The sequence below is a fragment of the Anguilla anguilla genome, chromosome 13 (genome assembly GCF_013347855.1).
Source record: "Anguilla anguilla isolate fAngAng1 chromosome 13, fAngAng1.pri, whole genome shotgun sequence".
NCBI lineage: Eukaryota > Metazoa > Chordata > Actinopteri > Anguilliformes > Anguillidae > Anguilla > Anguilla anguilla.
The window spans coordinates 34,920,642-34,938,307 of NC_049213.1; the positions used below are offsets into that span (position 1 = coordinate 34,920,642).

The window sequence follows — 17,666 nt, forward strand, 5'->3', positions numbered from 1 at the left end:
CCCGTGTGAAAGGGGGCCGAGCCGGGGGCGGGGCCGAACCCGGGAAGGCTGAAGGGCTGGGGGAGGAGAGGGGCAGCTGGAGCCACCGCCGGGAGCAGCCCCTGGGGGTACAGGGGGTAGTTGGGATAGGCGGGGTAGTTCAACATGACCCAGGCCATGACAGGCGCCGTGTAAGGTTGCACGTTCTGCATGGGCTGCATGTTCTGCATTGGTTGCATGTTTTGAATAGGCTGCATGTTCTGCATGGGCTGCATGTTCTGCATTGGTTGCATGATTTGAATTGGCTGCATGTTCTGCATGGTTTGCATGCTCTGAATAGGCTGCATGTTCTGCATGGGCTGCATGCTCTGCATGGGCTGCATGTTCGGCATGGGCTGCATGCTCTGCGCAGGCTGCATGATTTGATCTGGCTGCAGCACAAAGAGGGCCCCGCCCTGCTGGCTGCCTGCGTTGAAGGCGGAGTTGGCCGCGGAGTTGCCCACTTGCCCCAGGCCACCGAAGTAGGGGGCCTGGAAGGAGGGCATGACCAGGGGGGGCACGAAGCCCGCGCCGCCGGGGGCGGGCTGCGGCTGGGAGGACTCGGAGGGGGGCCAGGAGGAGTCCGGGGGCTGCGGGGGCTGGCGGGGGGGGGGTGTAGCTGTCCGAGGAGTCCCGCGCTTTGGGCCGCTTGTGTTTGGGCTTCCCGGTTTTGGACTTGCTCCAGCCGCCGCCGCCGCCGCGAGCGCTAGCCGGCTTCGTGGGCCTGTGCTCGCCTACGGGGAGAGAGAGAGAGAGCGCGGGATGGAACACGCGTAAAGACACACAGTCAGTCTCTCCATCTTTCTCTCCTCAGGATTTCCTTCGTTCGTTAGCAGCCCCCCCCCCCCCCACCATTTAAACACAAAACCTCTCTGTGTCCCGTCGGTACTGAAGGGGTGCCTTTCGACACAACCCGCCATATTATGTGACCAGACGGCACAAGCTTTACAGATCTGCACGAAACAACAAGCCCTGAACCCAGACCACCCCGTCACCACGGCAACAAGCTGTCGAACAAAATGGCACATCATTACATGAACACTGTAAACAGTCTGTCAATATCAGCAAGCCGTTAACGTGGGACATCTTTACGAGGGGTGGGACATTTTATGATTTTCTCTAAACGATTCCCAGCTGAGCTGCCAGTGCATGTACTCCCAACTCCTTATTTATTTTATTTTAGTGTGCTTTTGGCGGCCCCTGCTGGCTCACCGTGGTGGTGCGAGTGCGCCAGGCTGCTGTCGTCCTGCTGCAGGTAGGAGCTGTACGGGCTCTGCAGGATGCGGTGGCGGAAGCGGTCCACGTACTCCTGCTCCTCCTTCTGCGTGTGCGCCGACAGCACCTCCTTGGTCAGCCCCACCACGCGGAACTCCTCGGGGGGGCGGGGCGTCAGCGGAGGGGCGGGGTCGGCTTGCTCGCTGCCCATCGGCGCGTCCTCCAGCGCGGTCACCTCTGGGGGGGGAGAGAAGGGGGTCAGGAGGACTTCCTGGGACAGGGGAAGGGGGGGCGGTGCAGGGGGGGGGAGCGGTGACTCACCAGATTCGGGCTGGGGCACATGCACGATGGTGCTGCTGTAGCTGCACTGGCTGGTGATGGACACCACGCTCATGGCCTTGGTGGACAGGGTGATGTCCGTCAGGGGAGCCCCCACCACGGCCGCCACCGACCCCGCCGAAACCTGGCTGTCCGGAGCTCCGGGGGCCACCAGCGCCACGTCTGCAGGGGAGAGAGAGAGAGTCAGCAGCCGGGCCAGCTCCGGGACGGTCAGTTATGGGCCCGGTGGGCGGGTCAGTTACAGGTTGTCGGGTGGGCGGGGCAGTTACAGGTTTGTCGGGTGGGCGGGGCAGTTACAGGCCGGGGCAGTTACAGGTTGGCTGGGTGGTCAGTGGGACTCACCCTCTGTGTGCACGGCGTCCCCGCGCAGGTCCGCGGGGGTCTTGTCTTCCTCCGACGCTGAGGAAGAGGAGGAGGAGGAGGTAGCGATGGACAGAGACTTGCTCTTGCGCTTCAGTGCCGGGACCGTACAGCTCTCCAGGTACCTGAAGACGGACAGACAGACGGACAGACACACGGACAGACAGACAGACGGACAGACAGACACACGGACAGACACACGGACAGACAGACGGACGGACAGACACACAGACACACGGACAGACACACGGACAGACACACGGACAGACACACGGACAGACAGACACACGGACACAGGAGAACTCCCGTTACACACCGCGCCTGTTTCAGCCTTACTGCTTTTAACACGCTAGTTTTACTTCTTAATGTGCGGAGCCAGAGGTGCCAGAAGTGGGGAAAGTTAGAATGAATTCCAGGAGCCCTGACTGACAGGGACCCTCAGACAATATTGGAGCAGGAGTTTCTGGGGTGGTGGGGTGGTGGGGCTCAAGCTGAGCTCTTGCTACAGGCTCAATGCCCAGTGCGTCCCTGTGTGTAGCATTTTAGGAGTCATTTGCAGGGAGGAAATTTAGTGTGGTGGGCCTGAGGACCAGACGTCAGGACCAGGTCATGACAACCAGAAGTTTGCGGTTAACAGCAACCTGTCGCACGATGGGAGTAGTGAAGGTCTGTCAGGAGGGGGCGGGGCCTCGCACCTGATGATGCTGTCCACGCAGTTGATCTGCTGGTAGGACGGAATGTGCGGCTGCTTCCGCGACTCCTCGGGGGTCTGACCGTGGCGACCCCTGAGTGCCGAATTCTGGGCCTGGTGAGGAAGAGGCACCCCCGGCCCTGTACAAAGAGAGAGAGAGAGAATGAGTGAGTGAGTGAGCGAGCAAGGAGAAGGAGGAGAGAGAGAGAATGAGTGAGTGAGTGAGCGAGCAAGGGGGGGGGGAGTGAAGGGGGAGAGAGAGAGAATGAGTGAGTGAGTGAGCGAGCGAGGAGAGAGAGAGAGAGGGGAGAGAGAGACGGGGAGACAGTGAGAGAGAGAGGAGAGAGAGAGAGGGAGGGGGAGAGAGAGAGGAAGGGGGGAGAGAGAGAGAGGGGGAAGTCCAACTTTACCTGGCGGGGGTTTCCCGAAAGGGGGGTGTTTCCTGCGTGAGTGCAGGTAGGCCTGCTGGCCCCAGCTCTTCACCCTGCTGACATCAGCCCTGATCTGCTGCAGCGTCATCTGCACAGACACAGACGGACGGACATTGAGCGACCTGCCTAACCACACAAGCCAGGCTAAGGGGGTGTGTGTGTGTGTGTGTGTTCATATGCACATTGAGGGCACCCGGGTTTGGGTGGGGTGTGTGTGTGTGTGCGTGTGGGTGGGGTGTGTGTGTGTGTGTGTGTGTGTGTGGGTGGGGTGTGTGTGTGTGTGTGTGTGTGTGTGTGTGTGTGTGTGTGTTTGTGTGTGTGTGTGTGTGTTGGCTGGGTGTGTGTGCGTGTTGGCGGGGTGTGTGTGTGTGTGAGAGTGTGTGTGCGTGTGGGTGGGGTGTGTGTGTGTGTGTGTGTTGGCTGGGTGTGTGTGTGTGTGTGTGAGTGTGTGTGTTGGCGGTGTGTGTGTGTGTGCGTGTGTGTGTGTGTGTGTATGCGTGTGTGTGTGTGTGTGTGTGTGTGTGTGTGTGTGTGTGTGTGTGTGTGCGTGTGTGTGTGTGTGTGTATGCGTGTGTGTGTGTGTGTGCGTTGGCGGTGTGTGTGTGTGTGTGTGTGTGTGTGTGTGTGTGTGCGTGTGTTTGGCGGGGTGTGTGTGTGTGTGTGTGTGTGTGTGCGTGTGGGTGGGGTGTGTGTGTGTGTGTGTGTGCGTGTTGGCGGTGTGTGTGTGTGAGTGTGTGTGTGTGTGTTGGCGGTGTGTGTGTGAGGGTGTGTATGTGTGTGTGTGTGTGGGTGGGGTGTGTGTGTGTGTGTGTGTATGTGTATGTGTGTGTGGGTGGGGTGTGTGTGTGTGTGTATGTGTGTGTGTGTGTGGGTGGGGTGTGTGTGTGTGTGTGTGTGTGTGTGGGTGGGGTGTGTGTGTGTGTGTGGGTGTGTGTGCGTGTGTGCGTTGGCGGTGTGCATGTGTGCTCCCGCTCACCGGCTGGCGGTGCGACTCCTCCCACAGGTTGCCGTTGCTGTCGCTGGACGAGGCCACGCTGATGTAGGGCTCGTGGGAGCCGTTGCTGCCCAGGCTGCCGTAGCCGCTGGACCCCTTGTTGTGGACGGGCTGCGGAGACGGAGGGGAGAGTCAGGGCGGGGTCCTGCTATATAAACCGCCCCCGCCTTCATGAGTCAGCCTCATCACAGACCACCGCGGGACAGGGTCACCCAAACATTTCCCCCGGGTTCAGCCCTTTCTCCACAGACCAGGGACACTCCCATCCAGCCCCGGTGGCCAGTAGTACTGCTGGTGTTCATTCTTCCCCTCCAATCAGGACTGAGTCAAACCTGGGACGCCAGGTGAGTGTAACCTCTGGCCAATCAGGGGCATTAATGAACTGAATCAGGTAGAAACGAAAAGCAGCAGCAGCACTACTGCCCCCTAGGGTCAGGTTCCCGTACCACTGACACAGACTGCCCAGCACTGACCTGCAGAAACAGCTTGTAGATCTGCGCCTGGAGTTCTTTGACCTCCTCGAAGATGACAGGCCCCTCCCCTTTGGTCTGCGCTGCGAACACGTCCTCGTTGAGAGGGCCGCTGTGGGGGGGGGGGGGAGAAAGGGGAGGAGTCATTACATACTTACAGGCAGACTCACGTGCGGACATTGTGTCTCTCATTGGTTTAAGGGTTGGGACGGTTGGTTTAGGGGGCGGGTAGGAGGGCAGACAGACAGGCAGACCGACAGACAGACAGGCAGACGGACAGACAGACAGGCAGGCAGACGGACAGACAGACAGGCAGACAGGCAGACGGACAGACAGACAGGCAGACAGGCAGACAGACGGACAGACGGACAGGCAGACAGACGGACAGACGGACAGACGGACAGACAGGCAGACAGACAGACAGGCAGACGGACACTCAGGCAGACTCACGTGCGGACATTGTGTCTCTCGTTAGTTTAGGGGTTGGGACGGTTGGTTTAGGGGGCGGGTAGGAGGGCAGGCAGACAGACAGACGGACGGACACTCAGGCAGACTCACGTGCGGACGTTGTGTCTCCCGATGATGAAGGCCACCTTGCGGCTCCAGGGGTTGATGAAGCTGGACCAGCTGGTGTCCAGCGTGATGTAGTCCCCATTCTGACAGCGGAAGCGGATGGGGGAGTGCTCGAAGGGGGGCTGGCCCGCGTACTTCAGGACTGAGAGGAGAAGAAGAGAAAGAGAGGGAGTGAGGAAGAGAGAGGGAGTGAGAGGGGGGATGGGAGGGGAAGCTCAATGACTTAAGTCAACTGAACCTAAATCTCTCAATACACACCACAGGGTTGGATGAGAATAGACAGAGTGGACAGTGTGGACAGTGTGGATGAGAATGTAAAAGGCAGATGAGGATGGAGAGAGTGGAAAGAACAGAGAGGAATGCGTGAGAATGGAGAGCTGAGAGGGCCGATGAGGATGGAGAGAATGGATAGAGTGGAGAAGGTGGGTGAGGATGGAGAGAATGGAGAGGGTGGGTGAGGATGGAGAGAATGGAGAGGGCGGGTGAGGATGGAGAGAATGGAGAGGGTGGGTGAGGATGGAGAGAATGGAGAGGGCGGGTGAGGATGGAGAGAATGGAGAGGGTGGGTGAGGATGGAGAGAATGGAGAGGGCGGGTGAGGATGGAGAGAATGGAGAGGGCGGGTGAGGATGGAGAGAATGGAGATGGCGGGTGAAAATGGAGAGAACGGAGAGGGCGGGTGAGGACGAAGAGAACGGAGAGAATGGAGGACGTACTTTTGCGGTGCATGGCGAGCATGAGCGCGCGGTCCTCAGGATGCAGGCAGGTCAGCACCGACGTCCCAATCAAGTCCTGAGGGAGGTATCCTAGCAACGGCACAGCACTGTGGAGCGCGCACAAAAACACACACACACACGCTCAGTGAATTTACCCAACATCAACCCTGGGCGCATTATTTCAATGAGTCTCACTGGGACTGAAAAGTAAGTTAACAATCAGTAAGTAGTCAAGTTAACAAATAGAAAGGGACTGATCCTATGTTCCCACCGTTAGGATGTCCAACAACACTATGAGTCACAGAGTGGCCCTGTGGGTGCAGAGCTCTTAAAAACGGCTAGCCCGAGGAAGAAGAGGGAGGAACGCGGGGGTTTCCCGCCTCCAGCCCGCCGAGCGCTCACCGCTCGTCCACCTCCAGGAAGACGCAGCCGGGGGAGTGCGTGGTGGTGAAGATGCGTTTGTCCATGGGGATCCGCGGCGCTGCAGGGAGAGGAGAGCGAGAGCGGGGTCAGAGGTCAGTGACGGGAGGGAGGAGTCAGAGCAGAGTCAGAGACGGGAGGGCGGAGTCAGAGACGAGGGGGCGGAGTCAGAGACGAGGGGGCGGAGTCAGAGACGGGAGGGCGGAGTCAGAGACAAGAGGGCGGAGTCAGAAACGAGAGAGCGGAGTCAGAGACGGGAGGGTGGAGTCAGAGATGAGAGAGCAGAGTCAGAGATGAGAGAGCCGCGGTGACGGGCGGGGCAGGGCCGTACCTTCGTATCCTGAGATGATGCGCTCGGCCAGCGCCAGACAGCAGGGTCGCTCCGCCTCCCCCTCCCCCTCCCCCGCCCCCTCCCCGCCCTGCACCTTCAGCAGGTAGGGCGTGATGCGGAACGGGTTGTAGCGCATCTCCCCGTCCCGGTCCTTCCCCCCCCTGCAGAGACCAGCACACGATCAGCCACCTCTTCAGAGATCAGCCACCCCTCCAGAGATCAGCCACCACTCTTCCTTTCAGCAACACACACTCATTCAGCTTTAATATACAGCATACAGTATAATGTGTGCTGTGCAATATTGCTGCAATAATATTAATATTTTTGATAGGTTTTACATAACGGGGCTTTGAGTGAATTTTACTGGCTATGATAACTAACGTTACAAACTATAATTGAGATGCAGAAGTTAAGACTGTTTCCATTGTATTTCAATGCTCTGAGAACACTCTGCTACAAATGAGATGAGTTTTACTCGACTCTAATTTGACCATAACTCTTTATGTCACAAAACAGAGCCTGGGTCTATATTAGGGACCAGAAGCTCCGCACACCTAAAAAGAATACATGGCCCTGGGAAAACAGCAGAGTTTTATTTCCTGGTATTTCTAAGGCTACTAAATTCTGTGAAGGGAGACTGACCTGATGCGGCAGAAGAAGGACTTCACCTGGGCGCACTGGAACAAAATGGCCGCTGCGAGAAGAACCGTAAAGAAGCCATTAAGGGCAAAGCCACAGTCTCACAGAGATCATTTCCATGAACTGTGTTTGTGTAGCTACACGCACACACACACACACACACACCCGTCCCGTCTCACCGTTTTGGGAGCCCACGCTCCAGGGGGGCAGGTGGGGCTGGGCGGTGTGCGAGTAGAAGACGTTGACGTCCTGGTGGAAGAGCAGCTCCACGAACTTGGCGGTCTGCAGGAACTTGCGCTTGCAGCTGAGGATGCAGGCCGCCTGCTCGGAGGCGAACAGGATGCGGCCGCTGGTCAGCGAGAACACCGCCACGAACGTGTCCTGCGAACAGACGGGGGGGGGGGGGGGGGGCGTTGATTATCTTAGAGAGCCGATGCAAACCCATAACCATAATGGGGGAGCACAAGCTGACCATCAGCATAGGTGCCACAGTCTATACGTTATGTCATTACGTCTGGTACAAAGCATAGCCTGCATTCTTGCATGCATGCCAGGGGCGACATAGCTCAGGAGGTAAGCCGGTTCAAACCCTGCCCTGGGCGTGTCGAAGTGTCTTTGAGAAAGACACCTAACCCCTAACTGCTCTGGCGAATGAGAGGCATCAATTGTAAAGCGCTTTGGATAAAAGCGCTATATAAATAAATGCAGTCCATTTACCATTTACCATTCACTGCATTTAGCAGATGCTCTTTTACCCAGGGCAACCTACGCAGCAACCTGAGCAGCTTACACTCTCCATATACAATCCACTCATACAACTGGATTTCTGAGGTTAGGCACCCTGCTCAGCTGGGAATGAGACCAATGTGACGAGCCCAGTTCCCTTTCCACAGCGGCCAGTCACTTTGTTAAATGGATATCTGAGGGTGCTGGCATCTGTTACGCAATTAGGAGACGAGACCGTGCCACCGTCGAAAAAAACCGGCCTGGAAATTTGGCCCATCGGAGTATCACAACCAGCTCGTCCTATCTTTAAGGATATTTGAATCAATCTTTAACATTTTGAGCGGAACGTTAAATTGCTTGAGTACTGAGAAACGGCACAGTGATTCAAGGTTGCAAAACGTACCGTGTTTTTGAGGGTGTGTTCCGAGGTAATGCTCTCCAGCTCCTCCAGGGGGCAGACCGCGGCTTCCTTCCTCTCCTCCAGGCCGCTGCTCATCAGCAGCTTGTAGTACTCGCTGTTAGCTACGGGGCGAACGAGAGATTTCTTTTGAGTTTTAACAAAAAAAAACTTTATCGCACGATGCACACAGCCGGTCTCATGCTGTCTAAACCCTCGGGTTAGCCCGCAAGGCCCCCCAACGGGAGAAAACAGACACAATCAAACCCCCCAAAAGAAAAGAAAAAAAAAATGAGATACAGGGAAGGAGAGAAACAGTGAGAGGGTGACAGGCAGGCAGAAAGAGAGAGAGAGAGTAATGGTGAAACAGTGAGAGGGTGACTGACAGACAGACAGACAGACAGAAAGAGAGAGGAACACAGTGAGAGAGGGGGGAAGAGACAGACAGAGAGAGAGGGGGACACAGTGAGGGGGGGAAGAGATGGACAGAGAGAGAGGGGGACACAGTGAGAGGGGGGAAGAGACAGACAGAGAGAGAGGGGGACACAGTGAGAGGGGGGAAGAGACAGACAGAGAGAGAGGGGGACACAGTGAAAGTGACAGGTAGACAGAAAGATAAAGAGATAAAGAGAGAAAGAAAGAGGAATAGAGAGATAAAGAGAGAGAGAAGTAAATGCCAGCATATTTGCAACACCGTATGTTTGCAGACAGAGTTCACGTATTCCGTGCAACAGAATGACGCAAATGGCTCAGCAGCATTGATCGGATGGGTACTAGTTTTATTGACTCGTTCAGAAACGAAGCCAAACTCGGGCGTCAGGCGTTTGACACAACCTCAACTGCCCCCAGAGAAACACGAAAAACACAAACATAAAACCACAGGCATCGAGCAGCTTTCCACAGAAGACGGTTAAGAGACCACATGAAGGACAAGGCTCTGCAAAACACATTCATATTTTTACATATTTTTCATCTGATTAGACTAAGAAGAGTTCTTTCTTAAAAAGTGAATTATAACACGTCAAAACGGTGTTGTATCTCACGCCTGCGGTGTCTCCACAGAGCGGTAATGATTCAGGCTTTGCCTGGGAGTACTGAGGCACTGAACATGAGCTAAAACAAACGGACTGAGGCTACTGGCCTAGAACATCTTTACTTACGCTGACCCACATCGTCACAGAGCAAGTGCAACTGGACCTGTTCAAATGGGGTCAAACATTCTAAGCTGCTTTAGACCTTAAGTGACTACAGACTGATATAACTACACGGGATCAAAGGGTTTATTTGGCAGAAATGCATTCGGTATACTTTTCAAACCAAAGTTTCTCTTCAAAAGTTAGACCCATAATAATCTACCTTTTTAATTTTTTAATTTCCAGTAAAAAAAAATAAATTTAAAAAAGCCATCACAATTTTGCTTCAAACATATTTTTACATGGCCTGTCGTTTTTACTGGTTGGCTGCATTCATATTTATGACATTCGCAGATTTGGCTTTTTCAAAATCAAGGAGGGAAATCTTAATGAAAAGGCACAACAACAGGGGAGAAAACATCGCTCTATAGTTGCTTTGAATTGAAGCAAAATGTTTTGGCTTCCTGCAATTTTGCAAGCGGCAAGAAAAGTGTTGTGTGCTCTATGGGGGTTGTCATGGAAACATCCATGGCAAAAAAGTAAAGGAAGGGACCAGACAAAACAGACAGGGCTAGTTTGTGTCAGGAGAAACCTGGATGTGGCTGGATGAATTTTTAAAAATTAATTATCTGGCTCTTTATTAATTAATTATCTTTTCCTCTGTATCCAGGGACCCCTGACCGTCATATGTAAATTAAGTTCTGCGCTTTCCGGGCAAAAAAAAAAACAATAAAATACCCACTACAAAGGCCACAACCAATTCATCACCCAAGTAACACGGTAAAGTACAGTGTATAAAAACAACACGTAAAAAAACAACCTACATACACGCTCAGTGCTCTCCTCTGATTGGCCTAGGTCCCACACGGTAGCCTAGCGACGGTTGTTCCTGGCAGCTGTGCGACGGGCCGGCCGGACTCACCCTGCACCTGCTTGACGCAGTTGAGCGCGTAGTTGAGCGCCTCCACCGTGCTGGCCTTGCTGCGGTTCCTCTTCTCCGACGGCAGCCTCTTCTTCATCTCCTGCACCGTCTCCATCACCTCCCGGTGCTCCTGCGCCCGCTCCCGGCCCAGCTGCTCGCTGCGGGGGGAGAGCAGCCGACCGTTACAGCCGAGCGCTAACCACCGCTAACCGCACCGCTAACCGCACCGTTACAGCTAAAGCACCTCCGCTAAAGCACGGCTCTGCGGGCCGCGCTAACGCTAAAGCACGGCTCTGTGGGCCGCGCTAATGCTAAAGCATGGCTCTGTGGGCCGCGCTAACGCTAAAGCATGGCTCTGTGGGCCTTGCTAACGCTAAAGCACGGCTCTGTGGGCCTTGCTAACGCTAAAGCAAGGCTCTGTGGGCCGCGCTAACGCTAAAGCAAGGCTCTGTGGGCCTCGCTAACGCTAAAGCACGGCTCTGTGGGTCGCGCTAACGCTAAAGCACGGCTCTGTGGGTCGCGCTAACGCTAAAGCACGGCTCTGTGGGCCGCGCTAACGCTAAAGCAAGGCTCTGTGGGCCGCGCTAACGCTAAAGCAAGGCTCTGTGGGCCGTGCTAACGCTAAAGCATGGCTCTGTGGGCCGTGCTAACGCTAAAGCATGGCTCTGTGGGCCGCGCTAACGCTAAAGCATGGCTCTGTGGGCCGTGCTAACGCTAAAGCATGGCTCTGTGGGCCGTGCTAACGCTAAAGCATGGCTCTGTGGGCCGTGCTAACGCTAAAGCATGGCTCTGTGGGCCGTGCTAACGCTAAAGCATGGCTCTGTGGGCCGTGCTAACGCTAAAGCATGGCTCTGTGGGACTCGCTAACGCTAAAGCAAGGCTCTGTGGGCCATGCTAATGCTAAAGCAAGGCTCTGTGGGCCATGCTAATGCTAAAGCAAGGCTCACTGGGCCTCGCTAACGCTAAAGCACGGCGGTATGTAACTATACAGAGTGTGGCCACTGAAGCGTAACTATGCGGAGTGGTGCTTTTTAACCAGAGCCTCCCTTAACAGAGGTCTTAACTTAAAGAGCTCTTAAAGCTCTCAAGCGTCAGTCCAGAAAACTAACAAATACATTGAAAACTTGTTTTGTTGCATTGTAGCGGCACGATAGTCTTTAGCAACCAAAGACATCTTGTTCCAAAACAAAACAAAAGCATACACACACACCCACACCCTGTTGCGTTCTTTAAACAACAATGGCAGCGTTTATATAATTTAAATCTATATCATTAGAAAACATGTTCCATCGTTTTGACTAAAAAAGTTCGCAAAAAGTCTTGTTCGTACAGAAGTGTCAAAATCAGGACACTTTGCCAAATCAGACACGGACAGTAGAACTGAGGAACCGTAGAACACGGACAGTAGAACCGTGAAGCCTTTCTCAAAAAAGAAACAATTGGCGAAAGTTATGATTTCAATAAGCACATCTCACTAAAAAATCTGGAACACAAAGTGTGTTTCTGGGACAAAACAACCCAAAATGCTGGAGCACGTCATGCCAGGCTTTATCCGAAATGTCAGCTGGATGATATTTTTAATCAGTGGAATGACAGCAGACTATTGTTGGGATATGGCCTAAAATTGATACTGCATTTACTCATTTTAACACAATGACGATAGTCACGACTCGATATTTTCTTAGGATAAAAAAATGATGGTGAACAGGAGGGGTGGGTAGCTAAATTAACCCCTTAATGATGGGGAGCACCAATGACCCCTTTAATTCCAGGAAAAACCCTGTGCGCGCACACACACACACACAGTGTATACACTGGGTACTGGGATGCAGCCGGCATGACATATTCAATGGACTCATAAACCCAAGCAGGACATGGACCAATGACAGGGCTCAGGACCTGCCACCCCCACCCCAGGGGCACCCACCTGCTGTTGCTCCCTGCCCAGTGCCCCGCCCTTTCCAAAAGCCCCACCCACTCCTGTGTAGGCTGCAGCAGAACCAACCAACTAATCACGAGCTGGGAGACGAGACACTCACTCAGACTAAAGCAGTGGGGCTGAGGCAGTGCCAGACCCACCCCCCCCTCCCCCCCCCCCCCCCCGCAGGCTGCAGTTGGTCTCTTACATAAGAGCTGACAGCTGATACCGCAGAGTCATCCCAGACCACACGACAAACCAGAGGCCGGCCCACGACAGACGCCCCTCTCAGCCAATCGCTGCTCACCTCGGTGATTATCCCTCGCTTCGCCGCGCACAGACGACCAGCTGCGCAGAAGTGCGTAGGCAGCAGCACGACCGCCATTCAAAACCTCGAAATAAATCAATTCGTTCATTTAAAAAAAAAAAAAAAAAAAAACGTACGTTACCCAACTTCCTCAAAGGGCAGACACCGGAAGAGGATCCGCACTTTAACGGACAATTTACCGGACAGCCGTTTAACATGGACGCCCAACCGTCTGACTGGACGTAGCGGTAATTTGGGGAAAATGACAAGCTGAACGCTCTGCAGCGAGACACACAGAGACGCAGAGCCGCAGGGTAAAAGGTGACGAAAGTGGGGTGGGATGACGGACGGGCGCAGAGGATTGTGGGTACCTCTTGGCGCTGCCGGAGCAGGCGGCGCTGCGGGGGCTGCGGTTGGCGGAGGACGAGCGGCCGCAGGAGTCGTTCCCGCTGCCGGAGTCGTGGCCGCTGCTGCTCATGTCCACGTCGTCCTGGCCCTGCTCCCCGGGGGAGGGCTCCCCGCTGCTCCCCTCAGCCGCCCCTGCCCCGCCCCGACGCCGGCCCCCTCCAACGTCCCCTTCCGCCTCCTCCTCGTCCTCGCCCGAACCGGACCCGGACCCGGAACCCGACCCAGACCCGGACCCGGAGGCTAACTCTGCGGCCCCGGGGCCCTGCGGCCCTCCGCAGTCCCGCTCCGCCGTCCGGTCGGCCTCCCGCGACCCGGGCGGGGCCGGGGCGTCGTCCTCTCCCTCCGGAAACGAGCTGGAAGTCCCCGGCATCGCCACCATCAGGCCCTCCGGGAACAGATCAGCACTCCTCTCTCTCTCTCTCTTTCTCTCCCGCGCTCTTCTTCTCTTCCTTTCTCTCTCTCTTCCTCTCTCACTCTCTCTCTCTCTCTCTCTCTCCACCCGGCCCTCTCACACCTCAGCAGAGTCCCCTGGGCAGAGAGCCCCACTGACGCCCGGCGTTCTGCATGCTGTCTGTTTAAGCGTGGCTCCTCACGACCTGGCGACGTCTCCTCAGGGCCTGGAGGAAAAAAAAAAAACAACAAAAACAAAAACAAAAAAACAACAGGAGTGAGACATAAGCAGTTGCTAAGCGCCAAAGTGGGCGGGGCCTCAGGTCCCTTCCCGCAGCGCGCCGCTGCTCGCCCCAAAGACAGCCAGCAAACGTCACCGCTGAGCACAACAGTCAAATCAAAGCCGTCAGAGTTAATCCCTGCCTTGCGTCGTTACTCAAGTGCTGGGGTTATAATAGCCTGTGACCCACCACAGGAGTATTGCGTAATAGGCTAGGCTAGGCTATTCCTGGACTCGTCTCAGGGGCCTGACCCTGAAGCCACACGGTAATCGTGAATGAGATGACGTCTACGGCCTTTTGCATTCGTTTGCATTGCCGATCAATAAAAATCTGTTCCCCTGCCAGTACACCCTGCTGCTTCAACCTGACCGTGCATAATGGCATCATGTACACCCTCCAAACACGGGACCAGCTTGTGTGTACTGCACTGACAACCGGAGACAAACTGCCTGATGACAGCCAGAGCATTGTACACTTAAAACATCTGCCTTAAATTGGATCACACGCATTCTGAAAATGGCTTTAACTATACCAACACAGTCACCAATACATGGCCCAACACGGAGTAGGCATTTTAAAGAGAAATGTGCATTCGGGTTTAATCAATTGGGTTAAGAAACAGAGGTGCATAAATGAACAACAATTCAGAAACCACATTCGAGAAAGACCCACACTAGTATCTACACAAGATGAGGCTAAAAGATTCAGATGCACTGGCATACTGACTTCATCAGTGAACAGTGCATATTGATTGATGGCAGCCAATATATACCCAACTCGACAGGTACAATATTTAGGTAGAGTATGTACCTAACTTGACAGTGTGACAACCGATATTTATAATGGCAATAACCTCAAGAAACTTCTAAATAAATGGGCAATAAAGTCTAGTGGGAGTGCTTTTATGAAGGTAGTAATAAACCTAAATCCAGACTGGTACTATTAAACTTCCCGACCAATAAATGTAGACAGTGTATGGAAAATTAGATAGTTGAATATGAGAAGTGCCCTAAATTCTGGCCTCCATTCAAGACTCTCATCCCGAGCAATGCAGAGCTCTCTGACCACGAGAACGCTGGCTTTCCAAACCGCAGCATCAGGCACAGGGCTGCACACACACCCAGTTGCTCGACTTTACTCAGCAACGAGCATCAAAACTGCTTAGAGTTTCATCGGACAGCGAGCGACGGGCGGCTCGAAGACCGAAGCTGAACTGGGACGAGCAGAAATGTTGAGCAGTGACGAGCCGCGTAACGGCGCTCAAGCGCGAGGGCAGCGAAAGCGAATCGCGTCAAAACCCTCAATTTCCGAAATGCACACACTCCATTTGGGAATAATGGCCCAAATGCTGCCAATCTAGGAGCATCCAGGAGTGACATAACTCCATATCCTGTGGACGTAGACACCACCGTGGACACGTCACACCTACAGTAGACGGCAGTTTGCACTTTTTGTAAAAAGACTTTCCCTTCTTGAAGGGAACTAATACCAAATCAATTTTTGCCAGTGTGGTTAAAGGCGCATGAAAACAGCTCTACAAAGGTGGAGTTTGTAAGTTGTAATTCACAACAGACAAAAGAAAGCTGTATTGATTGTGGCATCTCCATGGCAGTCATACAATGTTTTGGAAAAATACATTAAAGTACAAAATTCACACACATCCACACATATACGTATTGATATTCCACTGTTCATGTCTGATTGAAGATTAATCCATTCTTCTGGACAGACTGCTCAAACAGGTTGATTACCTTCCTGTCAATCACGTTATCAATACGTTTGATGAGGCAATCCTAATAAATCAGCAGCTCTGCTTCCTCCCCACCCCAAATATCGAAAATAAACACACTTTGCATGTAATTCGAGTCTATAATTTGTCCAAACTAATGATCAATCACCATGTGACTGGTTATTAGTTTGCTCGTAGGAAATACGCAATTCTGAACATCGTCCTTGAACAGCACACCTCCACTACACAACTCAACCGCACTTTCAGAAAAGGTATGTAGTGTTAATATAGTGTTGTGGATACAATGACTAAATCGAAGCTTTAATGAGGATATATCACTGGACATAAAAACTACACCGTAAGTTGTCAACAGGTATGAGTAGTAAGTCCACAATGATTGACAGTATCTCCTTGGGTATTCCGGTATTTTGGACCGGAATCAGACTCTCTGAAGTACAAGGTGTCAGGTAGCTGGTGAGCCATCCCAAAATTATGGTAGCAAGCTACAATAACAGACGTTCTTAGATACATAGCTCACAGACAGCTCATGTCGTAGCAAGCTTGCAAGCGCTGGTTATAATCAAAACAATGGGTTAAAATGCTAAAGTAGCTTTGTGCATTCAATATTCTTTGCAGCCAGTTGATTGTTTAAACGCTTCCATACGAGTAATTAACGAGAATGTTATCTGAAGTAGCCAGGTGGCGTGTCCAGCAACAGCTAAGATTTAGGGGTGTGTAACACAACAGCTCACACATGTACAAACACGGGTCTCGTACTGTTGCTGCATGAAAACGCTCGTCCTGGCTCTAAGTATATGACGCTCATGTTAGCCACCTACAAACTCTCTGTTAAAGTTACCTACATAATTTCACATAGCTAACATCAATGAACAAATAAGTATATCGATTACAGTGGAAGAACAACTCGCTGCAAGAAATTGTAGGCCTAATAGCTAGCCTGCCCGTAAACATTTAGCACATAGCTAACTTTCAGCTAACTGGCTTCAAACTACCTTCTGTCAAGTCTACCGAGCGAATAACACATTCCATGGAATAAGAAAATAATAATTTATTCTTACCTTATATATGATAGTAGAAATAGAGCCAAAAAAGTGGTGAATTATACGGACTAACTCGCTATAGCCAGCTTTCTAATGTTATCTATGTGCAGCTGCTGGTGAACTTAGCTAACTCTTCGTTGTCTACACTCCCGTTTTTCCTCTTAAATCCACTGAAAAAATATCCTGATGACAATTCAACGTCGTAGAAAGTGCGCCTATATCCAAGGAACCCGGTGGATGTACGCAGAAACTTTCTTTAAGACGTTAGTTGCCTACAACGATTATTGTTCTTCTGTTGCCCTAGTTTCACCAGAGATGGTCTTTCCCTCAATCAGCGGTTCAACACATCAGTGCAACGTGAGTGCAGGCTTTGGAAACCACGCCCTATAGAGTCCCATTGGCCAGGCTTGGCTGCCCAAGTGTTTCATGATTTGACATTACGGTATTTCGTCATTGTCTCCACCTCTCTGGTACCCCAAGCCGCTGTGCAGTTTCACGTGTACCGCCATGTTACGCAATAGCTGAAAACAAGACACGGAGCTTGCCGAGGGAGGCGATGTCATTGGTTGAAAAAAAGAAGAAAAAAAAAAAAGAAACTAGTTCACGAGGTGAGAGACAGAAAGCGTGGTTCCTTCCATAATCTGCAACAATGCATATTAATCCATACGATGGCTTTCTTTGTTAAACCATTTGAAGAGCACATTTTTTGGGAATGTTTTTACAAAATTTTAAGTGTACTAGAATTCCATTGTTTTCAATTAGCAGTAGAGGTTGTTACATCAGTATTAGAATGTTCAGTTAAGAACATTCTGATCGCATATTTGTGATCTTACACTGGGGTGAACTTTAAGTCGTGTAAATTACCTTTGTAGCTAGATGGACATGCAATGTAGTTTTCGCAATTATAGGACGTTAACATATTCATCAGTCATTACGAAATTATTATGATGGCTCATAACGTTTTCAATAAAATAAATAACCGCAGTCAAATTCGCTTTGTCTGCTGAAGTGGACATCCGAGTGCGCAAATCATTGAGAACTGAGTACACTGACGTGCTATGCATATAGCCTACAGTAACACGGGAAACCCAAATGCTAAAATATGAAGTTTTGGGTATATTCGTGTAAATCTGAATTAATACAAAAGCAAACGTCAGAAACAGCGAAACTTTATAGGCTCTGCGGTGACAGGGCGCGG

General features: G+C 52.4%; 1 protein-coding gene across 1 annotated transcript in view; it reads right to left on the bottom strand.

Moving 5' to 3' along the window:
* Positions 1 to 16,834, bottom strand: part of per3 (period circadian clock 3) — a 21,191-nt gene extending 4,357 nt beyond the window's left edge. The window contains 19 exon segments of the mRNA XM_035389487.1: positions 1 to 621; positions 623 to 752; positions 1,231 to 1,470; positions 1,555 to 1,734; positions 1,915 to 2,057; positions 2,628 to 2,763; positions 3,034 to 3,142; positions 4,031 to 4,159; positions 4,522 to 4,630; positions 5,077 to 5,233; positions 5,807 to 5,913; positions 6,209 to 6,287; positions 6,558 to 6,718; positions 7,200 to 7,251; positions 7,376 to 7,577; positions 8,326 to 8,444; positions 10,375 to 10,532; positions 12,971 to 13,624; positions 16,487 to 16,834. The exon segment at positions 1 to 621 is cut by the window's left edge and continues 232 nt beyond it. Of these exon segments, the coding sequence (XP_035245378.1) occupies positions 1 to 621; positions 623 to 752; positions 1,231 to 1,470; positions 1,555 to 1,734; positions 1,915 to 2,057; positions 2,628 to 2,763; positions 3,034 to 3,142; positions 4,031 to 4,159; positions 4,522 to 4,630; positions 5,077 to 5,233; positions 5,807 to 5,913; positions 6,209 to 6,287; positions 6,558 to 6,718; positions 7,200 to 7,251; positions 7,376 to 7,577; positions 8,326 to 8,444; positions 10,375 to 10,532; positions 12,971 to 13,386 (3,248 nt within the window). The 5' untranslated portion in view covers positions 13,387 to 13,624; positions 16,487 to 16,834.
* Positions 16,835 to 17,666: the final 832 nt, after the last annotated feature.